The following is a 26,840-nucleotide window of genomic DNA, read 5'->3' as shown; positions in this document are numbered from 1 at the left end:
AAATCAGTTTCAAGGACAATGCATATATTATCAGAGAATGTTTGTTTGCATGTTTTGCCACAAATATGTGTGGTTAATGTAGACTTGATGCCTTGCAATAGGTATCTGTTTGGTGTTTGAACATCTTAACACCTGTTTTATTGCCAGAATAGGTAAACTCCTATTCTTAATTTTTCTGCCCGTCCGTGTGTCTCTGTGTCGCAAACACGATCGCTCTCTTTAAGATGATCCGACGCGAACAGAATGTTCATACGCTAAACCCCAGGCTAGCCGGATTTCACATTTCGTCCACGGGAGATGATGCCGGCTAAAGAATCAAATAATTCTGCGTCGCCCCCACAGCCGCCTGGAGCATGTGGCATGAGTCCAGGGCCGCCCCCCCTCACACCGTGTTTGCGTGTGGTTCTTCTTCTGTCATGTGGCATGGTCAGGGAAGGGCAGTGTGGGCAAAAGGAACAGTTTTTGCTACGTGTCCTCGTTGAATTTCAAGATCCTCCCAACATTCCGTGGTAGCTGAGTTGGTGCTCATCTTTGAATTCCGAGCTCCGCAATGTGCTCTCTCGCCCGCTCTCCTCTGCAGCACTTTTTATTCACTCACTTCCTGCCGTCTGTTGTGCTCCTTTGTGCCGTGTTAGCGGTGAGGGGTTTATTAGTGGGTTTTTTTTTTTCCCCCCCCCACTTTGCTTTTAGGTTAATTGTTTTTTTTTATTTTGTCCCTTTTAGCGTTTTTTGTGTTTTTGGTTAATTGATTTTTTTTAACTTCGCTTTTGCTTTGGAGGGGTCGACACACTGCAATGGTGAGTACTGTATAAAACTATACCACAACGGAGTATGCAATAAGCACAGCACTGCAGTATCTTACGATCATTATTTTACAATTTATATAGCCATTACGGTGGAATAAATGAATGCAAAATGAATTGTAATCAATTTCAGACGTGCGTTTTTTTTATGTTGGCTATAATGTACATGCTTATTAGCAAAGTATTACATAGCTCTTTATTTGGCGTACTAACCAGCCGGACTTTTCAGCTTGCCAGACCAATGCTCCCCCCCCCTCCCCCCCCCATTAGTCCGGCTAGCCGGGTGTTTACTGCATCAAGTAATTTTCTATGCGGGGCTTGCCCAATAAGGGTTGCCCTAAACTTAATGAAAACCCAAAAAAAAACCCATGGCTAGATAGTTAAGCCTTCTCGGCCAATGTCGATGACATCACACGCCACGTGAGTGCCTCGCTTTCCCCTCCATTCCCCGCCCTCATTTTCTCTACTCGTTAACCTTTGTGAGTGCCCCCCCCCCCCTCACCTCGTTAGGACCTGCTGGGGCTGTGTGAGCAGAAGCGCGGCAAAGACAACAAGGCCATCGTGGCCTCCAACATCATGTACGTCGTGGGGCAGTACCCCCGCTTCTTACGCGCCCACTGGAAGTTCCTCAAGACCGTCGTCAACAAGCTCTTTGAGTTCATGCACGGTGAGCGCAGCGTTATTTTACCGTGCTTGTACGTACGTACATATGTTAAACTTCTTTCACACCGTACGCAGCCAACCGCGCTAATTGGAGGTGCGGGGGGAAGGACGACAAAACTAAACGCAAAAAGGCAGTTTGTAGCGATGCATTGAGGCCTCAATTACAATTTTATAATTCTTACGCTTGTCACGAATCGTGCTTCTACGAAACCAAGTTTATTCAGGCGCTTCCTCATTTGCGTTCTCATTCACTCCCTCACTTATTCACGCGTGAGTTCACCTACTCGTTCATCCAATCGCTTGCTCCCGCGTTCGCTTGTTCGTTTGCTCGTGCTCTCGTGCATTCGCTCGTTTTATATGTACGTATGTTGAACTTCTTGTGCACCGTACGTAGCCAATCGTGCTAATCGCACACGCATTCTCTCACTTGCTCGCTCGCTCATACGCTCGCCCGCCTAGTCACTCGTTCGCTCGCTCGCCCTTTGCAGAGACGCACGACGGCGTGCAGGACATGGCGTGCGACACGTTTATCAAAATTGCGCAGAAGTGCCGCCGCCACTTCGTGCAGGTGCAAGCCGGGGAGGTGATGCCCTTCATCGACGAGATCCTCAACGGCATCAACACCATCATCTGCGACCTGCAGCCGCAGCAGGTGCTGACGGGGCTCGGGGGAAGGAGCCGGGTGGGGGTTAGGGGAAAGTGACGCTCCTGGAGTTGTGGCCCCACTTGGCTCATTTTCACCAAGCTCGCAAGTTCAAATCCTGGCTGGGGGTTGACTCAGCCCATCGTACGTCCAAATTCCCTTAAATGAGAGTACCACTTTATAGTGAAGTCAGCGGCGGTCGCCCTCTGGTTAGGCTCACCCTCCATCATAGGAATGCTCTTAACAAGAGATGAGCAGTACTTCAGTGCCAATTTTATGCGGAAAATTACTTTGTCTTCATGGGGTAGCTGTAGGATAGCGGGTGAGCGCATTGCGTTCAAACCCGTCAACCCCGAGTTCAGTTCCTGCTCACAGCCAACACCCGTGACGATTATCTGAACTGGTCTTGTGCCTCCCTAAGTCGACTCAGCCTCAAATGAGTACCTGGTGTGGTGTGTAAGCATCGCCACCAGGTAGACAAAGGCGGCCGGGAGTGGTGCTGGTCACCGACCCCGTCGTGTGCTGTTTCGGCCTTCATAGTTGCTCGCTAACAGCACTTGCACCCAGAAGTCTGTTGAGGCTATACAGGGGATCTTTGTTCTTACGTGTGTGTGTATGTGCGTGCAGGTGCACACCTTCTACGAGGCGGTGGGATACATGATAGGTGCCCAGACCGACCAGGTGCTGCAGGAGAGGCTCATTGAGAAGTATATGCTGCTTCCCAACCAAGTGTGGGACAGCATCATTCACCAGGCCACCAAGGTGAGATCATCGACCACACCGGATCCCACCGCGGCACCCGTGCCAACAGGGGTTTTACATCGAGGTTGCGTGGAGTAGACCACATAATCCATGGGCACAGACCAAATATTTTACTTGATGGTACCATCTGAGATGGCGAAACTTTAGTTATACAGACATTTATTGTCCACCTCTGGGTGGAGCTCCTTGCTGCGGTGTAGATGCGATAGCAGTATGAAGTAATCATGCTGTGTTGTCCGACTCTGCGTGTGCTTAAGAAGCTCCCGGCACAGACACAATGCTAAAAAAAACGCCCGCCACAACCTGAAATCACATCGGAGAGACTCGGTGCCCTTGCCCAGAGGGCCCGAGTTTACACCCAGGGGGCTTCGTGCGAACGTTACGACGTCCCATCCAAGCTGTGTCACCGCCTGACCTCCCTCCCTCCCTCCCTCCTTCCCTCCCTCCCAGAACGTCGACATCCTGAAGGACGCGGAGACCGTGAAGCAGCTGGGTAACATCCTCAAGACGAACGTGCGAGCGTGTCGCGCCGTGGGCCACCCCTTCGTGGTGCAGCTGGGCCGCGTCTACCTGGACATGCTCAACGTCTACAAGTGCCTGAGCGAGAACATCTCCACCGCCGTGCAGGCCAACGGTAACTTCTATAAAACTACTCAACTATTTTTTTTTTTTATTTAGCCAGGTAATGCCCCCCCCCCACTGAGCTCTTTCTTAGAAGCGACCTGGCTATCAAATGATAGCTCAAGAAAAAGTGGCTTATCATCATCACGTGGACATTCATAGCGGCCAAATACTCTTAAGCGCGCGTTGAATCTAAATGTGTGCTAGGGAAAAACCGGAGGACCCAGAGGAAAAACCCACACGACCACAGGGAGAGAGAGAGACGCACAAACTCGAAATAAACGGCAGGCGTCCGGGTCGGGATCAGGCGAGGGAGTTAGAATCTCGCCACGATAACGGCACCCTCCCGTCCGCCCACCCGCCCCCGGCGAGTCTCCGTCGCATTCCGCCGATGCTTAGCTCATCTGCATTGGTGTGGGGAGGGGGGGGGTGTTTTCTTTGACATGTTGTTTAGGATTACGAAGCATATTTGTGGAATTTGTCAAATAAACCTGGATGCTGCTGCGCCTGATCTCATTGGATCTCGGAAGCTCAGCAGGTTTGAGCCTGGACAATGCTTGCGTGGGCAACCATGTTGCTCGACAGAATTTGTAGGTTTGCTGCGAGCCTGCTTTGTCAGTACCAGAGGGCATTGCAGCAGAATAAGTTGTTGCATTGTATTTATATACCCCCCACATATATGCTCCTCACCTTCACTAACCCACGCTGACAAGCATGTGGTCAACTATGGTCAAACCTCATTAAGTAACCTCGTGATCAGCGCTTCTAAGTGGGAGGCGTTTGTGTAAGTTTCGTCATGATAGAGGGGAAAATGTGAATCTTGCTTGCCTCCTCAACTCTGCCTGTCTCCTCAACTCTGCCTGTCTCCGTCATCTCCTCTCCGTTCCCGGTGGCAGGAGAGATCGTAACGAAGCAACCACTGATTCGCAGCATGCGCACCGTCAAGAAGGAGACGCTGAAGCTCATTTCCGACTGGGTCAGCCGCTCCACCGACCCCAAGATGGTGCGGCCCGGGTCCATCGCCCACCCCTCTCTCCCCTCTTTACCCCCACTGTGTTCATGTCCGTGTCGTTCGTCTGGCAGCAGTTGTTGATTTCACGGCGTTCATCACAATCCATCCAGGATCTTTCGGAATACCCATAGTTTGCTCACACTACCTCCGATTAGCACGGTTGTCTATGTACGATGCGAAAGAAGTTCAACGTACTTACACAGTAAATGAGTGGACGGCAATGATTTCTGGCAACAATTGCCCTACAATTGCCCTCGTGCAACGGTCCCCAACCGTTCTGGACTCAAAGGCCACACGGTCAACTTTTAACTTTTTGGTTTCAATGAACCACCATGCACCAATTAGGAAGCCACTGGAGCAATGCATTTTTCTATCTAGATTGAAAACGAATTTTTTTAGAATTGATTTTTTTGTTGTCCTTCGCCCGCACCTCCGATTAGCACGGTTGTCTACGTACGGTACGAAAGAAGTTCAACAGATGTATATACAATAGCGGATATATATATATTTAAACCTACTCTAACTCGTAAGATCTACAACGGTGTTCAGCCTTTGCAGACCACTAGACCACACCGGTTGTCCGTCGGCCACAAGTTGGGAACACCCCACTGCCCTAGTTGCGTCATCGCGACCGTAGCGACACAGCCTGCCCGCGGACTTGCGCGCAACCCTAGCGGCACGGCTGTCTCTCCGCGTGCATCCCGTGCAGGTATGGGGAGCAATACAGTAGCAGTTAGCGCACTGCGCTACAAACATGGCGACCCGAGTTCATGATTCCCGCTCACGGCCAACACCAGCGACGATTCCCGCTCACGGCCAACACCAGTGACAATTATCTCTGCACCGGTCCTGGGATTCCCCTTGGTCGACTCAGCCTCAATTCGTACCTGGCGTGGTTGTGTAAGCATCGCCACTGGGGGAGACAAAGGGGCGTGGTGCTGGCCATCCCGCCCCCTCGTGCCGTGTCGGCCTTTACAGGTGCTGCTCGCTGACAGCGCTTGCCTTTGTCTCTGTTTTGTCCCTCGCAGGTGGCCGAGAACTTTGTGCCGCCCCTGCTCGACGCCGTGCTGCTGGACTACCAGCGCAACGTGGCGGCGGCGCGCGAGCCGGAGGTGCTGGCCACCATGGCGACGGTGGTGAACCGCCTGGAGAGCCACATCACCGCCGAGATCCCACACATCTTCGACGCCGTCTTCGAGTGCACGCTCGAAATGATCAACAAGGCACGCGGTGGTCACGGCGGCGGTCACGGGGGCGGTGCAGGCGGCCCGCGGCCTTCCCCCTGTTTGCGTCAGTGCTGTCCTCCTTGTCTGTCCCTCCCTATCGATTTCTCTCGATCCGTCTGTTTGTTATGTGCGTGTATCCATCTCTCTACTTTTTTCTGTCCCTCCCTCGCTGTCTTTTGTACTCTGTACATCTGTTCTGTGCGTGTCTGTGTTATCTTTCTGTATCTGTATGTCCGTCCGCCTCTTTGTCCCTCGGTGTCTTTGCGTGTTTGCTCTCGCTGTGAATTTTAATTTGTTCCGTTCGCGCTTCCTGTCTGTCTGTCTCTTCGCCTTTGTCTTGTTCTCTGTGTCTGTTTCCTCTTTCTTTTAATCTGATCATATTCTCTTTATGTGGCTTTCTGTCTGTCCATTTTTCCCTCCGTCTTTCTGCCTGTCCACACTTTGTTCTCTGTGTCTGCCTGGCTACCTTTTTGCTCCTCCCTCGGTGTGCCTGTATTTTCATCTGCGGAGCGCTAGTGTAGCGGCTAGTGCACTATACTTACTTACCGGTCACGGCTAATAACAGTGGCGAATATCCGAACTTGCTCGACTCGGGCCCCTAACCGAGTGCCTGGCACGGTGTGTAAACACCAGCACTGGGGAGATAAATTTCTCAAAGTGTGTTCCGGGCCACACCACTCGTGCGCCGCGCCCGGTCTGCATGGGTGCTCGCTACGAGCACTTGCCCCAACAACTCACACGTAGGCCGTATGGGGGAGTTTTGTCTTTCCACACATATGTCTGTGCTTACGCGCGTGTGCGCACTTGCCCCAACAGTCTATTAAGGCTATACGAGGGGACATTTTTCTTTGTGTGCGTTGGTACAGTAGGGGGCACAGGTGGTGCATCTGCCAGTCACCTCAGTCAGTCAACCAATTGCACCTGAGTATGTCCCGTGGCCTGCCAGCGGGCGTTCGACACTTCACGTGGCCTCAAAGTGCATATAGCCTGGCACAAGCGCCGTGGTGACGTCACCACTAATTAGTGGTGAATGGCGGTTGTTGTTGTTGTGTGCGTTCACAGGACTTTGAGGAACACCCCGAGCACCGCACCAACTTCTTCCTGCTGCTGCAGGCCGTCAACACGCACTGCTTCCCGGCATTCCTGGCCATCCCTCCCGCGCAGTTCAAGCTGCTCCTCGACGCCACCATCTGGGCCTTCAAGCACACGATGCGCAACGTCGCCGACACGGGTAAGCCACCCGCCCGCCTGCTTGCCCGCGTGACTCTGCAACTGTCTGCGTATTTTGCGTGTCCCTGTCGTTTGCCTGTGTGTCCGTGCGACTGCATCTCGGCCTGTGTTTCTCTAATATCCAAACTGTGCGGCTACCTGTGTGGATTTATCACTGCCTGTACGTGTGTTTGCCTGCCAGTCTGAATTGCCTTGCCCCCCACCCAGTTGTCTGCCCCACCTCCCCCAATTCCTGCGCGTCGATACCACCCACCGATGTCTGTGCCGAGTAGGGGACCTGTGGCTGTGTCTGCACTTGCAGGTCTTTCCATCCTGTTGGCACTGCTGCAGAATGTGAGTCAGGAAGGGGCGGCCGCACAGAGCTTCTACCAGACGTACTTCTGTGACATCCTGCAGCACATCTTCTCGGTAGTCACGGACACCTCGCACACCGCAGGTACCCTTCCGCCCGTCCACCCACCCAAACCCAACCACCCACCTATGGACCATACCCACTATACTCAGCCCCCCCACACCCAAAGCATACTCGCCCGTCCATATCTCACCACCATACTCGCCTCCTGCACCCACCATACCGACTCAAACCATCCCACCAACCCGTACAACAATCCAACCATCGTCCTCACCCACCCAACCACCCACCGTGGTTGTCACCTGTGCCACGGTTGTCCCCGCGGTGCAGGCCTGACGATGCATGCCACGATCCTGGCGTACATGTTCAGCCTGGCGGAGGAAGGCCGCGTCACGGTGCCGCTCAACCCCGCGATGCCCGCCTCCAATAACGTGCCCTTCGTGCAGGAGTACATCGCCAACCTGCTCAAGTCGGCCTTCCCACACCTGCAAGAGTAAGGCAGCCTCTCTCCTCCTCACCACACGCGCGCGTGTAATATTGTGTCCTCGATTATAAGATGCGCTTTGAAAAATATATACATGCGGCCCTCGATTTACGAAAACCCAACTCATGAGCACCCAACTTACCAACACCCGCACTTAAGAACCTGCTTCCATTATATATATATTTTTAGAAAACTTGACTTAAAATGCAAACTCGCACTTGCAAACTATTTTGTTCTGCGAGGTGATCTTCCGCCTCATGTAATGAGTCAACCTCTCCTCGCGCTGGGAGTGAGCGTGCGCGCGCGCGCATGCATGCACGCGTGTCTGCGTGTGTTAAAGTGACTTTTAAGAATGGGTCTCAGGAACGAATTATGTTCATGAGCCGAGGACTGAACATATAAGTGTTATGTGTAACGACTCTGGAGACATAAACTGTAGGGGCTTCTCCTTTCTTTCCTCACACGACTACGACTCGGTGGCACGGAATATAACGCTGAGAGTCTAGCTACGACGGTGCTGACTTGACTAGATAGCTGGCGGCGACGACGAAGACGAAGCCATGACAAAGGCGGCGACAGTGACGACGACCAGGACTCCGACCCCCACAACAGCCCAGAACCCGCTCCCTCATATCCTCCCAGCTGGCCGTGGCTCCGCCCTGGCCCACGCCCCCTTTCTCGAACTCTCAAGCTGGTTCTGGGAACTCCCAGATGGATCCCCTCTCTGACCCTTGGCCCAGATATTCCCCCTTGTGGTCGCTCCCGTGTGTGTCTTTCTGCCCATACTGTTCTCACACCCGGAATTACCACTTCTGGCCACTAGTCGGCGCGCTGTCTCAACATATGTTTCAAAGCCAAAGTTGGGAGTGCATCTTATAATATGGCATCTGGCCTGAAATTTGGCATCTGGACATACTTAGAATTGTGCTCAGCGTCCAATTTATACGTAGCCACGCCGCAGTGAACGCGGGACGTTGGGTCATTGTTGGGCCAACATTGGTCCAACATCGCATGTTTACTGGGTCAGTGTGCATGCCACTCAGTCGATGTGCCACTCATCTACACGTCACTCTGTCTACACGGAGCCACTTGGTGGACATGACACTCGGTCTACATGTCAGTCTGCTGGTATTAGCCAAACCATCCCCTCATGTACTCTACTATCCTTAATATTGTATCGCTTGCAGCATTTGCTGCAAAAGAGCCTGTATTCAGGGGTACCTTTGTCTTTGTTGTCTGCGTGTTTGCGCAGTGCACAGGTGAAGCTGTTTGTCACGGGGCTGTTCAGCCTGAACCACGACATCCCGGCCTTCAAAGAGCACCTGCGTGACTTCCTCGTGCAGATCAAGGTAGCACAGCGTCGGGGCAAAAAATTACACTGGACAAAACACAATCGGTGCTGTTCACGCGGTCACGGTCAAATCGCCCAAGTAAATAACTGCGGCGTTAATTTGTATACGTCGTTGGTATCAGCTTGCAGGAATTTTGGTCCATTATTATGGTATTGGCTACAACAGGAATGTTCCTATTCATAACCATTATCAATTCCATCTGAGCATGGGAACCATGCAGAGAGAGCTTTGAGACGGGGGCACTTAAAAGTTATTTTGCACCGCACGTAGCCGACTAAACTAATCGGAGGTGCACTCTTGATCACGGTCGACGATGACGAATCTGAATCGTGAATGACACACCGTGCCTTCCCACCGCCGCCCTCCGCCCTCCCAGGAGTTTGCCGGGGAGGACACGAGCGACCTGTACCTGGAGGAACGCGAGTCATCGCTGCGGCAAGCGAACGAGGAGAAGAGGAAGGTGCAGATGTCGGTGCCGGGCATCCTGAACCCGCACGAGATCGGGGACGACATGTGCGACTGACGCGCCCGATCACCCCCGCCCGTCCCCGTGTCCGTCCATTTACCCAGACCGCACGGCGAACCCGGCCCCAGTAAATTCACACTGGACACAAAAATCTACGCTTCCAGGTGACCGCGACGGGACGAGAGGATGGCGTCGCGAGGCCGTGCGTTTAACGCGTTTAGTTTATTGTGCTCGGCGTAGTTTTTTTTCTCTCTCCGACGAGAGCGCGAAGGTGTCGAGTGAGTTTTCCGTTTTCTTCGCCCCCCCCCCCGCTCCGGACTCCCCTTTTATATAAATGTGCGCGAGAGCGGCCTCCTGTTTTATTTAAACGTTGGGCGATTTGTTTTTCGTTTTTAACACGTGGCCCGAGGGACGGTTTCACTCTAACGGTGTGCGCGCACGATTAACGGTACCGTCCGTTTCCCGCACCTCCGATTAGCGCGGTCGGCTACGTACAGCGCGAAAGAAGTTTAACATACATACATACAGCCGGTGCCAAGTGACGGCTCTGTTGGTACAGATACATCTGCAATGTAATCTGCCAATGTCATAACATGTAGAACTGTCCTAACATGTATAACTGCACCCACACACCATTGTACTGAAGTCTGGGAGTCAAGATACCCACTCGCACACGCCCTCCACTGACAATTTTATGGAAAAATATGAACTTTTAAGTGATATGAGAAATGCTGCCATGGTATAATGAATGGCTGGCTCGCTGGACTTTACACGCAGTGGTCACCAGTTCGATCTCCAGGTGTGATAGTTAAAACATTTGGGCAAGTTGTTTAAATCTTTCCTGCCCCCCCACCTCTCCCCTCCCCCCCGGCTTCTGCCCACCTAGCAGTATAATTGGGTATACCACAGTTAGTCATGGGAAGGTCGTCTGATGGGGTACTTACAACCTCTTCCAAGACGCCTGACCAGCGTGGGAGAGTAGACCAAACATAACTTCTATAAATGGATTCTCAAGCTCCCTTTAGTGGAGGACCTTCTGAACAACAGTGGCATTGAGGAAGCAATTGCAGGGTTGCACCTTGATCTATTTTAAATGTTAAAACATCAACTGCTACTCCCGCAAATAACAGTACAGTAAATCCTCATTTAACGCGGTAGTAGATGCGCTCCTGAAAAGTGCTGCGTTAAGCGAAAACAATTTCCCCGTAAATTAATGTAAGGGTAATGTTTGGCGTGATACGATGTACTACGCACAAACAGCGAGATGGCGGGACAAAGGAGCTGAGGGTAACGCAGCCGCATTACTGTATCACTCCGCGTACTTTTATCGTTACCGGTAAGCCGCGCAGCTCAAGAAAGTAGTTTATTGTTGACCGCTGGAAACCGTGTTACAACGGTGCGCATTCTGCGCTTGTGCGAAAATTGTTCCACGTAACGGAAGAAAAACACGTTTTCGTGAACACCACGTGTGAAGCAAGGACTTTTACCCTACAATGGTTATTGCCCCCTTCTAAGTGCAACCGTCTTGTCCCATTGTGCCCGCCGCCACGATCAAATCCCGGGCTCGTCAATTCAGGTGACGCTGGAGGAGCACGTTTTCACCGTTGCTCTTGGAGATTGGTGTTGTTTTCCACTTGACCGTTCTCGGCATTTTACGAGAACGGGTCGCTGCTCTTAAACTCGCCTGGCGGTCTGTTACGTTGCAGGGAGTTGCTGTAAATGAACTACAGGATTTACCATCGCCTGTTTGTCCACTCTGTGCTACGTTTGTTGAAAGGTCACAGGTCAGGTCGTGACCACCACCACGGCATCTGAATTGTGGTGGCATTTTAGGCAAAAGCTTTCGTTCGGTTTGCATGGATCTGTGAGTGATTCAACCCGTTTTCCTGACGCAACAAAATCTGCCTTGATTCAGAATCTAATATCTCACTTTCCCCACCCCCATCCCGTGCTGACATCTCCATTACATTGCCATTATCAAACAAATTGTTTAAACCGTCCGGTTCCTAACCGTGACTTCCGTATCAGGATTATTCAGCCACTGCAGGGTCTTTGATTGCGAATGAACAAAAAGCGGGTACACTTTTATGTTGGAGAATGTGGATCATGACAACAACAGCAAATGGTCTTGGCCCAAGATTAGAACCACAGGGCATTCAAGAGCCACTGTGGTGCTTTGTAAATTCCCTGCAGACCTCACCAGCCAGCTGTGATAGGGAATCAAAATCCTCCAATCCTTTGAAACTGGCTGAGTTGTCCAGTGCGCCGAGCCCCCCTTACTGTAAAATCAGCTGTGTCAGCCAGCAATGGGTGTGCGTTAGGGCACAGCCGCTATGTGTCAGCCTGCAGTGGATGTGTGTTAGGGCACAGCTGTTGTGTGTAAGCCAGCAGTGGATGTGTGTTAGGGCACAGCAGCTGTGTGTGTAAGCCAGCAGTGGATGTGTGTCAGTGAGCTGTTGGTGTGTGTTAGGGTACAGACGCAGTGTGTCAGCCTGCAGTGAGTGTGTTAGGATACAGCAGCTGTGTGTAAGCCAGCAGTGGATGTGTGTTAGGGCACAGCAGCTGTGTGTCAGTGAGCAGTTGGTGTGTGTTAGGGGACAGCAGTTGTGTGTCAGTGAGCAGTGGATGTGTGTTAGGGCACGGCAGCTGTGTGTCAGTGAGCAGTGGGTGTGTGTTAGGGGTACAGCAGTAGCCAGATTCGTCTCTAATCCATCTCCTGGTTGTTGTTTTTTAATACACTGTAGTGCCCTGACAGGTTATCCCGTAATTACAGCCATGCCATGCCCTTAACAGTTTTGTCAGAAACTTAAAGCTGCCCTACATGTATCTAGTTTATACTGACAGTGTCATTAGCGAGCACCTATTAACAGTGGAATGAGTGCACGAATTTTGTGGTGGAAACAGCATTGTTCATTCGAGTGCCGGTGCTGACCACAACGTGTATGCGTGTGTGTGCTTGTTGAACTTCTTTCGCACTGTACATAGCCAACTGTGCTAATTGGAGGTGCGGGGGGAAGGACAACAAACTAAATTTAAAAAAGTAGAAATAAATTAGTTTTCGATGTAGATTTAAAAGTGCATAGCTCCAGTGGCTTCCGAATATCAGAAGGAAGATCGTTCCAGACAGCTGCAGAAGCGCATCTGAAAGGACGCGATGCAGTGACCGTCATTGTTCAATGGCCAGCCAAAAGCCGCTGCTGCTTGCCAGGTGGTCGTCATTCATTATTATCGGTGACCTGGGAGGGGGCAAGGCCAACCCATTCCCAGAAGGTCATGACTTGTGATTAAACGTGGCGCTTGGTGTCACGTGTGAATCTACCTACTGCTACTGCCTTAACCCCCCCGTACGTGACCAACAGAGCCCAGGTTATGTAGTAGGCTCGTGTTGTGTGAATTTGGTGTACCCGGCGAAATCCTTGTGATTTTTCTTTCTCCAAGTCGGGGACCACCCGTCAAACTCGCCCGTCCTGCTTTCTGACAAAACAAAATAAGTGTCAACCAATTGCGGTGTACCTGGATATACGGCTTGGCGCGTTCATGATGGCAACGTTAGGAGGCCTCGAGCCAGCAGCGCTGAGATTCCTGGGTTCAAATCCGGGCACCTGTGATTCAACCCTGTTTTCGCGGCACAGTCACTAAAGACCGCACGACAAAACGATTACAACAAAAACGAGCGATTTAATAAACATAAAAACGTCGCAGCGACACGTATTGTAATGGGAGCAGAAGAATGGAAAACGACTTGCACGCTCCGGAAACACGAGTGCCCTGCAGTTTTAAGTTGCCGCGGTGAGATCGCTTTCTGGAAGAGACGGCGGAAGTGGTTGTGATGAGTGCCCCCTTCTCTCCGGGGCGTCCTTTCGACCAAATTTTCGCAAGAGGGGACCGTGTGCCGTCTTCTGCAGCAAGTTTTGCCGTAAGGACATTCCTTTGCTTCGTGCCTTGGCGCCAAACGTACAATCGGGATGTTATATTTATGGAATTCTCCCCCCCACCACGTACTGTATATACTTCTGACAGATTCAATTGATAGTATTTTGACAACCGTGGTGCAGAAACAAAACACTTGTACTCTGACGTTACCAAAGTTATTAATTTCTCTAGTTTTCGGGTTGGACATTAGCACGTTGATTCTGGTGTTGGTGGTGGTTGTTTTGAGTGAAAGTGAGCTGTGTTGTTGATGAGGATCTAGGGGGTTAGTGCTGTGTGTGCATAGTGGTCACCGTCGCAGTGACCACATGACTTAGAAGCAGCCGTTTGGTAGAGCCAGGTTTGAACACAAGCACCTGCCAAGCCCTACTCCCATAGAATCCCACTTTGTCAGTTGTTTAAATGGGCACCACACCAGCTGTGAACAGAGATCCCCACTTCAATTGTAACCCAACCCAGACACCACTCCTCGTGTGAGCTAAATGGGCACAGCCTCTTGTCAGCCAACACTGGGTTTGTACGGTTTTAAAATGTATTTCCTATACGCGTGGTGCTGCAAGAGCCCTAAATTAAATGTGTACTTTGTCATGAAGTCTTATAGGATGTGTCTAAAGTAATTTGGAGAAATTTCAGTTTTGTTTGCTTGGATGCCCGTGCGGACTCGGCAGCGATTTGATATTTCTGTGAAGAATGAACGAGCGCTCTTGAATTAAATAAAACGTGCCCTCTTTCTGCAAGTTATAAACAACTCAGGTGTACCGTTCGAAAACTCACGCGACTGTTGCTGTGGAGTTTTGCAGATGACTTTGACGACATGACTGTCCACAAATGACTTTGACCACAAATCGATCAAAATATATATTGTTTGGTCGTTCTTTTTGAAGGCACAAGCATCGTAATATATCCAAAACGTAGACTGGTGTAGGGCCGACGAAGTAGACATTACAACAAAACACCTGTATTCGTTCTGTGCACTGGCGGTGCCAGTGTGGGGGGGGGGGGGGGGCGGTGGGGTGGCACGTTGCCCCCCCCAATGATCCGATCGAAATCCCAATTTCGATCGGATCATTGGGGTTTATTTGTAATAAATGGGCATTTTGCGACCCCCCCCCCACTGCCACTGTGTAGCAGATTATTATGTACCAGGGACTCTATGACATGATAATTGGCAATAAGTAACAGCAAAGCAGTTATAAGTGACTCACAATTGTGCGCAGTTGCGTATACAGCACGCGACTTCCCTGAAGACATGCCTTCAGCGAGCGCGATGCCGATCACACACGGTTCAAATTCGACCCCTCGATCGATGGATGTGCCATCGCCGCACACGCGCATCGAATAAAAAGCAAGGGACAAATCCTTCCTCATGGGTTGCCCCCCCCCCCCCCACCTGAAAATTCTGGCTCCGCCATTGGTTCTGTTTCCCAGATGACCCAAAGATCTCTTATGTGGACAGGAACCATTATGGTAATTTAAAACTAATATAATCATAATAATAATAACCTGGAACAGAGAAACAACCACAGTGGTGTATATGTCCCTAACGTGTTCCCTCTTAACCCCCTTCTGCATCAGTCTCAAGAATTTTACCCCAAGATTTCCTTTGCTGTGTGCAATGCAACGGTAATCTTTTCACCCTGTACAGCGGTCGATTTATGAGTGATTAAGCTACACATTCTATTTAAATTGAATATTAAATTCGTGTATAGTAGTTTGTTTCCTTTCACCTATTTACGGCTGTATATTGCTGGAGAATTCGTTTACACGAAGCAGGCTGTCATCGTTTTGAGTTTGTGGCCGGTGTGTGTGTGTGTGGTTGTGTTGCGGTGGGTTATGGTGTTTGTTCCACATCTCTCTTGCCGGGTCCCCCGTGCCAATTTTCCCCCGCAACAGATCTCCGATGCCCGGCCTTTTTAAGCGAAACACAAAGCCAATTCTGAATTGCTGACCACTGGCATTCATCGCTGTCAGCGAGTGTAGCTTGCTGAGCTTGGATATGTGAGATCCACAGTTGATGATTTTCTTTTTTACTGTCACACTGCAGTAACTTACAATGATACAAAATCAATAGACAATGTATGACGCGCGTAATTCACAATCGGACACAAGTTCAAACGCAACTCAATTCGACTCAAAGGCGGGCCCGCAACCTGAGTGACCAGTCGTGCAACTCAAATCGTCGCCTGCAACTGCTTTTGCCCGCATCTAAGCGAGTAGTTGCACAACACGGAAATTAAACTGCGCATTCGGGATTGTAACGACCAATCGTGGTCGACAAACGTGTCGCGTGATGAAATACGTTGCTGCGAATACGCTGAGCACATCGCTTGCAAATAGCATCGGCTGTATGCTTCTGGTTGCGAACAGCTGCTTGCAACTGGTTGCAGGGACAGTAACCTACTTTTGAACAATACATCGGTCACTTGTGCAAAAATTAAGCCAATGTAGAAATCTTCACCATAACACTGATTTAGCAAAGGTGGCATAAACTGGAGTGTCATTGGCTAAACAGGTCAAGTCTGCTGTTGATTCTTCAGTCAGTATATCATTCATTTGAAGCCACACCATCGACATTCAAATAATGATGTTTAGAATCCATCACAAGCCCGAATAGCACATGGCTTGCCATTCCTTCTGCCAGAGATGCAGCCCTTGTGTTAATATATGAGCTCTCAGAGCCTGTGTAGTAACCGCTGTGACAGCCCCAGCACCTGTGTGCCACGATGAGCCCCCACATGGTATGGGTGTTGTGTGCCCGTTGTGGTCCCCCCAGCCACAAAACAAGAGGTAGCTTAACACCTCGGTGAGAGGGGAACGACCCGTCTAAGGAATCAATCCCTCCCCCCCCCCCCCCGGCACAAGCTAGTACCATCAAACTGCTATCCTGTACCTTTGATGGGCATTGTTGGCTACGTACGGCGCGAAAGGTGTTCTAAATACACACATAGGAATTAATTGTCAATCTCCCGCCGGATGTTTTTTAAATCTAACTTTAGCAATGTGAAGTATACTTTATGGAGGTATATTATGAGATTATATAGCAGCCCACACTTTGTACGCTGAAGTTCCCCGGAACGTTCGGCTTTCGTCGGCGCACCCCAGGAAAAAAGCGGTTTCCTTCCCTTGTCATGCCGAACGAAAGTCACGTCTGGCGGACTTGGACGAGGGATTGCGCACATGTAAAGCAGCAGGGAAGCTCTGCACGCTTCACGGAAAGTTTCGTGATCAGCACAGAAACCAGCAGAAAAGGCGGAAGTGGCCTCCACCTGCTCAGCAGTGTTGAAGCAATAATAATAATCATTTCAATGTATAAAGCGCCCTTAAACAGTCGTTCTCGCCGAGTCTTGCGATCACAAGACTCGGTGATCACGAGGGGGCCCGTAATCCTTTCCACATATCGAGCCTCGATCACAAAAACATTATTTGAGGCTTAAATTCACATTCGGGGACAGGAAGAGAGAGAGCATTGGAAAATGGCAGTGCGCGGCGAGGGAATTTGCTTTTAGGGCATAATATTTCACCTTTTGGATGTTCTAAGGATTTTTAATTGTTGAAGGTAATCATTGCAAACGTTTCTTAATTGGGGATGACTTCCGTCTGAATTTAAACAACCAGTTTTTGTTTAAAGAATTACACGGTTGTAGATTTAAAAAAATATATATTGTCAAAGAGATTCCACCCAAAATGTTATCCCTGTACGCTTCACGCGGCAGGTCCATTTTCCAAGCTGTCATCATCTCCTTCAATATTGAAGCCTCATCCAATGCTCTTGACAGACAGCTACAGCAAATTCCTTTAAAAAGTGAGATACTAATTTGCGTTATTTATCTATTCATCCCATTTGGTTGCATGAACAGTTATTTTCTTTAACGTGCAATTTTAGTTTTGGCCAATTTATTAAAACAAACATTTGAACTCTGACACAGATCACATAAGTGGCTTATTATTGAGACTCCACAGGGTATTGAGCATCCAGAGAGTGGTGCGTTTCTGAGAATATTGCACAAATTGCTGGGCAGTTATGTTGAACCATCGGTCTTTTGCAACCGAATTTACTGCTTAACATGTGAACCGGCGAGCCATTGGGGGGGTTGTACCACATGCATACACGCAACAAGGTCAGTGCACTTGGCGGCTCATTCATCGTTGCCATTAAACAATTCTTCAAGACATTGAAGACCGAGCGCTCAACAGTATTTTGGAATCGCTTTTCCTAGAAATTACCTTGACCACGCATATTTCCTTACTGTGCAATTGTGGGGTTGGTTTACACGTGACTATTCCTAACCCTCATCCGATCGAGCGAGCGAGCTCGTGTGTATTGGATTCTATTGGCCTATTCACGAAGGTGATGGGGGGATGCACTGTTTCACTACAGCTGTAGCAGTGCTTTGACTGTAAAGATCCTATCTAAATTGGCTAAAGTATGCGGGGGTCACCCTTCCACCTTTTCCAAAAGGCACGCTCAGCTCACACCGGAGACCGAGCCTTCAGTTGTACAGCTAAATCCCCCTCAAAATCGTGCGAGTCAAGTCGCCTGCAACTGCTTTGTCCACCAGCCACCCCACACCAGACCTGTTCGTCTCACGCCACTCAAGTGTCTGGCCACGCCCTTTGGAAAATAGCCCCTCCCCCCTTTTCTGCTCAAGTGTCTGGCCACGCCCTTGAGAAAATAGCCCCTCCCCCCCTTTCTGCTCAAGTGTCTGGCCACGCCCTTTATAAAATAGCCCCCCCCCCTTTTCTGCTCAAGTGTCTGGCCACGCCCTTTAGAAAATAGCCCCTCCCCCTTTTCTGCTCAAGTGTCTGGCCACGCCCTTTAGAAAATAGCCCCTCCCCCTTTTCTGCTCAAGTGTCTGGCCACGCCCTTTAGAAAATAGCCCCTCCCCCCTTTTCTGCTCAAGTGTCTGGCCACGCCCTTTAGAAAATAGCCCCTCCCCCCTTTTCTGCTCAAGTGTCTGGCCACGCCCTTTAGAAAATAGCCCCTCCCCCTTTTCTGCTCAAGTGTCTGGCCACGCCCTTTAGAAAATAGCCCCTCCCCCCTTTTCTGCTCAAGTGTCTGGCCACGCCCTTTAGAAAATAGCCCCTCCCCCCTTTTCTGCTCAAGTGTCTGGCCACGCCCTTTATAAAATAGCCCCTCCCTCTTCTGCTCAAGTGTCTGGCCACGCCCTTTAGAAAATACCCCTCCCCCCTTTCTGCTCAAGTGTCTGGCCACGCCCTTTAGAAAATAGCCCCTCCCCCCTCTTCTACTCAAGCGTCTGGCCACGCCCTTTAGAAAATAGCCCCTCCCCCCTTTTCTGCTCAAGTGTCTGGCCACGCCCTTTAGAAAATACCCCCCCCCCCTTCCTTTCTGATCAGCTCCCCTGCCCCCGCATCCCCCACGCACGCACAGAATTGTCACGACCAATACATAATAAGAGTAACTTCACAAATTTTCACTCGTCAAAAAAAAAGAATACGTTGCTACAAATTGCTGAGCAAGGTGGATGCTTGGAAGTAGAATGTGTTGTCTCCGTTGTCAAGCAAACCCCGGCTGCGCAACTGCTCTTGTAACCGGCGTCGGAGACGTCCACCACACCTCCTCGAGATCTGTTGCACGAACCTCGGGTTGCATGCAACCACCCCGAATCCCTCTTTACGTGCGGACGTCTCTCTCGGATGCTTGCGCCTGAAGTGGAGTTGGGGTGGGGGGGGGGCGGGCGGAGGAAAGACCTTGGTGTTGGGTTCACTGGGCCAGGGGATGACCCCTTTTTTTTATTGTTGTAGCATTGCCTACAAAACATCCCACGGCAAAGAGGCGACGGCAGGGAAGTGACCTTGTGGGCTGCGACGGTGAGATTATTGACCGGTTGTTGAATGTGCGGCCTGCCGCGGCAGCTGCTTAAACCGTCGGTGGTTTTTACTTTTGGAATTACCGTTTCTGTATCGTTGCTGTTCTTGTTATAAAGTTATTTTCGATTTCACGTTTCCTCAATGAGGACTCTTCAGCTCCAATTTGTGAGCTGTTAGCTTTGTAAGTATGGCAACAACTTTAAGAGACTTGTAGTATAATATATACATATATATTTTTCCCCCCCGGTTATTGAAATGTAATTGTAATTGTAGCACGGGAGACTCGCTAAGCTCACATTTTTTGCGAAAAATGTTAAACGTAAAAAAAAAACGTTATTTTTTGCGCGTAATTACTTTGTTGGTATTTTTAATTTTGATACTTGGCTTTCGTTAAGGCATTTGGAAAGGGTGTTTTTTTTGTTATTGCTCCCGAGTATAGCGAGTGCATTTGTAAATTGTACACGGTCCCCCAAATGTTAATGAAAACCGTTGCTTTTATTTATTTTTTTCCCCCCTCTCAAATGTTGACGTTTTTTTTTTGCTCTAAAGGCTCGGTCGGGATCGTTGAAAACAGTTTTAACAAAAAAACTATTCTTATGGTAATCATTTCTGAAAGCTCTTGCAAATCTGTCAATTTTTAAGTTCACCGCTCAAATAAAGTTTTATTTGGACACAGATTTTGTGTTTGAAAATGTTTTGAGAGAGAACAAAATCTCGATGTACTACAAATATGTATGTATTACGGTGTATTTATTACTAAAAGTGTTGCATCCCGGAACCGTGGAACATCATCCAAGAATTTCGGTGACAGTCCATCTATTTAATCAGGCGGTAACCCACCGTGACATGATTTTCTCCTTGGAGATATCAGATTAAATGTAGCTGTGTCAGGACACGCGCACGAATTATACGTGTATTTATTGAGTGTAGGTCATTTTTTAAATGTACTAACAGTCACCTTTTAAACTTGCGGATTAAAAAGAAAAAAGTTATACTGTACTGCAGTTACAGCGGTGCACAAGCACGTGTTGCCAAAGCTCGACACTTTTATCAATGCCACCCTACACAGTAGAACACATATAGGTATGACATTTCAGCCAAAGGCCCATTTGTAGAACCAATGGCCTTTCATGCGCCTATGTCCACATCTCGCCTCAGAAGTGTCTGCTGTGAAGAAGGACCATTGCCTAAATCGTCACCTATACGTTGATTTACTCTTAGAGGTAGTGTTATTGACGAATGGGTGAGTTGCGTTTTGTATCCGTGTTCACTTTACAGGAGCCAGGCTATTCCTAGCACATTGCCCCACAGCACAAAGCAAACTTCTTACAATCGCACAAGTCGGACCAGTCATAAGAGCCTTGTCGATACAGGTACACATTTGTCTAATCCTTTCAAGGGTTTCAGCATTTACAGCAGGAATGGAATAAAACATCTCGATTGGCACACAACCATAAAAAAAGGTTTCTCCATGCTGTATTGGTCCTGAGAGTTGTTAAACCATACTTGACACTGGTCAATACGGATTGGTGATTGTACCCACGATTTCTTTAGAACTTATTTTTGTGTTTAGTTGTCCTTCCCCCGCACCTCTGATTAGCACGGTTGGCTACGTACGGTGCGAAAGAATTTCAACGTACGTACGAGATGGGTTCGGTGACTGCTGCTCCACCACTCCACAAAGATCAAGATCAACACCAAGATGTCATCGTGGCCCAAGGCGTTGTTGATGCTGCCACACCTCATCAGCTGCTGCACAGACCACCACAGGGTAATAGCGAGATGTCAACTACCTCGCCTGGTATACAGGAGGTCGTGGATACGACCCTGATGCCTGCTATATATATTTCGGAGTATCTCCGGGTTTGTCCCTCATTCATAATCAACGTGCGTTGATTATAAGAGTATTCGGCTGCTATAAATGTCGACGTGATAAGCCACTTCGTTGAGCTATCACTTGTGATAGCCAGGTCGCTCCTGAAAAAGAGCTGTACAGCTCGATGGGCCTCACCTGGTAAAATAAAAAAAATAGTTTAAGAATAGTATATATAATAAATATAGAGTTTTCACACTGTGACCTCTAGGGTCTGCTGTGACGGTCTCCCATCGTCTGCCCTCGGTTCTGCTGTAGTTCGCAGGACTCTTGGTGACCGCTCTAAGACCTGCCTCGGCAAATTGTCCGCCCTCCATGCTGCAGAGGTGTTTCCGCCCCAGGACTTCCCTTTCCCACCGCTCCACAATATGCTGAGCCGCGCGTAAACTTGTACATTTGTTTACGTTGTACTCATGGCGGTTATCGCAAACACTTAAGAATCGGTCGCGGCGATATCACGTTCGTTGTGATAAATTGTGCATTAGTATCGACATGCCAGTGGTTATGAGAGGTTGTTTGACCATGCTTCACCATGCTGGTCAGTATGACTTGGTGAAAGTGTGGGGAGAGGCTCCGTATCAGTGCAGACGTGACTCGCCACTGGTGTTAGCCATTGGCGGGCGATCAAAACTCCGGTGGCCACGTTCACAGCGCGTTGTGCTTGCAGGACACGGTGTGAATGTGTACGCGCGCTTTTGCTCTCTGTACATCTCACCCTCTATCGCCATTATCTTCCCTCCCCATCAACCCCCTCCACTCCTTCCCTCCCCCTAACCCTCTCGTGATTCCGAAGTTCTATTTTTATTCCACCAGATAAGGCTCACCGAGCTAATATGGCTCTTTTTCAGAAGCGACCTGGCCACAAATGATAGCTCAACTAAGTGGGCTTATCATGTGGGAATGTATAGCAGCCAAATAATCTTACCGGTGGACCCCGGAGAAAAATCCACGCGAACACAGGGAGATCACGCAAACTCCAAATATACAGCAGCAGGCGTTCGGGTCAGGATCGAACCCAAGACTTCCTGTATACCAGGTGAGGTAGTTAACATCTCGCTACTACGGCCCTGTCACTCAGTACCTTGCACCACCCCTGCCATCTAAATCATTTCATTCTGTCATCGTTTCGGAAGCTATGTCAAGCGCCTTCAAGTGAAGGCGCTCTGGAAATATAAATTGGATTCGATCTGTGGTGAGTGGTGGTGGTGTTGGTCCACTAAACGACCCGAAGCAGAAATTACATTTGCCCGCTCACCCACCACCACTCAATCCTTTTAATTTATAAACTCTTAAGCATATTTTTAAAATAAAAAATAATACTAAATATCAAAATATATATAACGTCGTGAGTTTTTGTTATTTATGTTTTTAATTTTATATTTGTATTTTTTTTTATTTTTATTTTATATCTACGTGACTACCGAAAGAACCAAAGAATATAAATTCCTGCAAATCGCGAAAGCTTTTAAGTCAAAATTTTATAGTTACCAATTATATTATCTTATCCCAAATCGATTGACCGTAAGTTTTCCCTCGTACAAGAGTACGGGGTTAAACCGCGTGGATTGACAACCATGCGATTACGGAACTACAAACGTTGCACGCTTTGTAATAAAATGTAAAATAAAAAAAGCGTTTCCCTTTAAACTCCACTTCGCGCCAAAATTACGCAACGGCACCGCGTCGATTCCGATTCGCGATCCGAGCTGAAACATTTTTTTTATTCGATTCCACAACTCTGCGGCGACAATTTTCGACGTTTGACAGCAAATCAACAACAAGGCCGACGATCGGCGGCGGCGTCGTCCTCGTAAACAATTTGACTGTTACCCGATACAGGACGGACGTTTGCGATCTCCGGTGGTAATTAATTGTTGGGGGAAGAGATTGGCGGTGGGATTGTGGGGAGCGGTGGCGCAGCGGTTAGCGCGCCGTGGTTCCCCGGCGGTCCCCCCTCGAGTTCAGTTCCGGCTCACGGTCCACACCCAGTGACGAACATCTGAGAATCGGTTCTGGGCCTCCCCTAGGTCGACTCGACCTCAAACGAGTACCTGGCGCGGTGTGTAGTAAACATCGCCACTGGGAGGGGAGACAAAGGCGGTCGGGCGTGGTTGCTGGCCACCCCCCCCCCCCCACTCGTGTGCCGTGCCGGCCCTTCACAAGTACTACTCGCTTGACAGCACTTGCCCCTACAGTCTGTTCACAGGCTACACGGGGGAGCTTTGTCTTTGTTATTTACTACGGGAATCGATTCCGCCGTTTTGGGGAAGGCGTGGGAATCGATTCTGTCATTCGCTAACAGAGACGATGGCGTGGTCGTGGATGCCGCTGCCGCTTCTGTGGCTGTCCGTCAACGCCGGTCTCCTGGAATCTTCTCCTCTGTCACAGGTGCAGTCATCAGCAGCGGCAGTATCATCAGCAGCGGCAGTAGCAATAGTCACATCGTCGTGTACGGTGCGAAAGAAGTTCAAGTAATTAGAGCAGGAGCATCATCTACATCATCAGCAGCATCATCAGCAGCATCATCTTCATCAGCAGCATCATCAGCCGCATCATCTTCATCAGCAGCATCATCAGCAGCATCATCATCTTCATCAGCAGTAATGTCAGCAGTATCACCCGCGGCCTGATCATCAACTATTGACAACATTGTCATCAACAGCAACAACAGATAACAGCAATATCATTATCATCAGAATCACCATCAAACAGCGTGAGTATCAATGTGACCAACATCACCATTCAAATCACCATCATCATCATCATGAGCACGTTTATAAACTGTGGAATAATCATCGGCAATATCACAGGCATCGGCATCGATTGAGTTATCTTATGTTAGCCTTATTTAAATTGACATCATGGCCTCTGCCCCCATCGTTAGTGATCAATATCGTGATCAATATCGTGATCAATAACGTGATCATTGTGATTACCCCGTGTCCGCGCCATCGTAATCAGAATTATTAGTTGGCATCGGGTCACTTCGTAATTTTGCAACATAATATCGATCGTTAAGTCTGTGTTATTTTAAATCTGTAATTAATGATATTGTCTGCCTTGAATAAGGGAGGACTGAATTTTGATTTAAAGCTTTCGTGACTGCAGGGATTCATATTCTTGGTTCTTTCGGTAAAGTCACGTAGAAGGGAAACAAAAGAATACAAATATAAAACAATATTAAAAATTCTCACGACGTTTCGACGTTAAAAACAAAACGCCACTTTTTTCAAATTTTCTTGCCGTGGTTTTCACACCTGATGATGATTGCTTGTGTTGCAGTCGAAACGTCGTGAGAATTGTTTTATATTTTTATTATTTTATTGTTTCCCTTCTACGTGGTGACTTTACCGAAAGAACCAAGAATAAGGGAGGACTGCTCTTAGCGCAATCAATGGGCTCTTGCCTGGAAAAGATTTCGTTGGGGATATGGGTTGACCACCGTGCATAACAGGTGCTATAGGCTGCGAAGGCCACACGGTGATCAGCAGAAATCTGTGCCCCCCCCCTCCCCATGTCCATGCTGCCAGCCTACACCCACCCGAACTGACCAGCGTGGTGAAGTATGGTCAAATACCAGACTCCCCCCCCCCATCCCCAAAGATTCCAGACACTACCATGTGTATCAGTTTGGTAATAGTCTCAGAAACCAGTGGGTGCCTCTTGTTTATTTTTCATAATTGCCAATGCCTCTCAGGAAATGTTAGGTCTCGGAAGCGAGAGCGTATCGTTCGACAATTGTACAACCAGACTCTTTGGTTCTTTCGGTAAAGTCACGTGGTAGGTATAAAATAAATTAAATCACGACGTTTCGGGCGCGACACAAGCTGTCCGTCATCAGGTGGGACAACCACAGCAAGCAACAATTGCTGAAGTGGGCAAAAGGGCTGCTTGTTTACAAAGGGCTTGCTGTAACAAGAGGCTATATCGTGATTTAATTTATTTTATACCTACGTCGTGACTTTACCGAAAGAACCAAAGAGTATGGATCCCTGCGGTCACGAAAACTTCAAATCTAAATTGGATAACCAGTTTAGCACGTGGCAGGGTTTTTACTGGTAGGAACCTCCTGGTTACACCACCAGCCCACAGGGGATTATTGTGTCCGTCCGTCGTGCATCCAAAAATGGGAGGGGTGGGGCTGGGTGGAGAGGGGAGGGTGGGGAGGGGCTGGGTGGGGAGGGGCTGGGTAGGGAGGGTGGGGCTGGGAGGGGGGTGGTGGGAGGGGTTGGGCTGGGTGGGGAGGGGCTGCTCACCCCGTGGTGCCCTTATAAAACTCAACGTTTAACCTACTCACGCCGGCTTGTGCCCGCCCTCACAGTCGGGCAATATTTGCGGAATACACCACGTGGTGCCGCTGTTGACCCTGGCCATTGACCGAGCAGCCCAACGTTCCTACCAGCTCCCTCCGCAGGAATGTGTTTTGGGTTAGATTGCAGAAGTATAAATGTGTCGTAACCCTCCACCACCCGACACAGCCAGGAAGGTTTGTCACGTAAACAACGCGCCAATTAGTTTACTACTTGAGCCCACCGGTGTGTTGGAGAGATTGTAAATGTTGTGGACAACACACCGGTGGGCGGAAATAGTAAACTAATTGGCGAGTTCTTTACGTGACAAACCTTACTGCCTGTGTTAGGGTGGTGGAGGGTTGCGACACATTTATACTTAAGCGATATAACCCAAAAAAAAACTTTATTATGAACTGTATAACCCCCTGCCAATTGGTAAAACATGTTTACTCGTTTAGCCTTGGGCAGTAAGTACAGCAATGCCTGGTGCCATCATCACGGATCCCATTATCCGCGACGCAGTCTACGAACTTACTCCGCTTATCTGCGAAGCAATCGTGGATAATAAGATGGATTTTGACGATGAAACTCCACTTATCCGCCAAACATTTGCGGATGATGGGGGGGGGGGGGGCATTTCTAAATGCAGACTGAGAAAAGAAACCCCACAGGTAATTGCGGATAACTGGAATAATAGGATCATGGCTGAGAGGAATTCTGTCTGAACTACAGGACGGTACTTTGCATTCGTGAAATGTGTTCCTTTTTGCTGCTCTCCAGGAACATGTGGATTTACTGCCGGCATTCAAGGAATTTATTTGGAAGCACAACAAGACGTACAAAGATGAAGGAGGTAAATTAAGGCGAACGGCTTTCGCGACCAATATCATCCACACTGGAGGCTTTTCGGGGTGATGGCGGGTTTAACGACAACCAAAGAGTTTCAGTTTCATTTATTTGGAGTAACCCTGCGAGCCATTCGGCTCTTGATTCGGGTGCAACCGCAACAAACAATACAATTACAAGATACATTTATAATTTACTGTACACAGATTGAGACATCCCCCTACAAAAAAAACACATTCCTGCGGAGGGGGCTGGTAGGAAATTTTGAAGTAATTATGAAGTAATTATGTACGGATATTTAAGCCAAACTTGTTAGGGTCGTGCGCAGAAGAAAGCTAAATGAAAAGTGAGCAGAATTATAAAACGACGCCAGAAAGTTGCAGTGTAAAAGAGGTCGCACCAGAAAGTGCAGTGTTATAATCCCCTGCCTCCTGTTGATTAATCCCGGTTGGGCTT

General features: G+C 49.0%; 2 protein-coding genes across 6 annotated transcripts in view; both read left to right on the top strand.

Annotated features, from left to right (window-relative positions):
* LOC116953920 (exportin-1-like) overlaps nucleotides 1-20,050 on the top strand; it is a 69,488-nt gene extending 49,438 nt beyond the window's left edge. For all 5 annotated transcript variants that reach the window (XM_032974229.2, XM_032974231.2, XM_032974234.2 and 2 more), the window contains 11 exons: nucleotides 1,314-1,470; nucleotides 1,955-2,118; nucleotides 2,737-2,871; nucleotides 3,322-3,505; nucleotides 4,389-4,495; nucleotides 5,533-5,727; nucleotides 6,793-6,961; nucleotides 7,262-7,396; nucleotides 7,643-7,805; nucleotides 9,049-9,145; nucleotides 9,525-20,050. In XM_032974229.2, coding sequence (XP_032830120.2) covers nucleotides 1,314-1,470; nucleotides 1,955-2,118; nucleotides 2,737-2,871; nucleotides 3,322-3,505; nucleotides 4,389-4,495; nucleotides 5,533-5,727; nucleotides 6,793-6,961; nucleotides 7,262-7,396; nucleotides 7,643-7,805; nucleotides 9,049-9,145; nucleotides 9,525-9,671 — 1,653 coding nt within the window. In that variant the 3' untranslated portion in view covers nucleotides 9,672-20,050. The remainder of the gene's footprint in view (nucleotides 1-1,313; nucleotides 1,471-1,954; nucleotides 2,119-2,736; nucleotides 2,872-3,321; nucleotides 3,506-4,388; nucleotides 4,496-5,532; nucleotides 5,728-6,792; nucleotides 6,962-7,261; nucleotides 7,397-7,642; nucleotides 7,806-9,048; nucleotides 9,146-9,524) is intronic.
* Nucleotides 20,051-22,963: 2,913 nt separating this feature from the next.
* The window catches only part of CTSF (cathepsin F), a 30,209-nt gene continuing 26,332 nt past the window's right edge, over nucleotides 22,964-26,840 (top strand). The window contains exons 1-2 of the mRNA XM_032974401.2: nucleotides 22,964-23,634; nucleotides 26,319-26,391. Coding sequence (XP_032830292.1) covers nucleotides 23,554-23,634; nucleotides 26,319-26,391 — 154 coding nt within the window. The 5' untranslated portion in view covers nucleotides 22,964-23,553. The remainder of the gene's footprint in view (nucleotides 23,635-26,318; nucleotides 26,392-26,840) is intronic.

The sequence above is a fragment of the Petromyzon marinus genome, chromosome 53 (genome assembly GCF_048934315.1).
Source record: "Petromyzon marinus isolate PM22_M1 ecotype Great Lakes invasive population chromosome 53, UKy_Petmar_22M1.pri1.0, whole genome shotgun sequence".
Classification (NCBI taxonomy): Eukaryota; Metazoa; Chordata; class Hyperoartia; order Petromyzontiformes; family Petromyzontidae; genus Petromyzon; species Petromyzon marinus.
The sequence above is the reverse complement of the archived record's forward strand: the minus strand, read 5'-3'. Positions and strand labels throughout refer to the sequence as shown.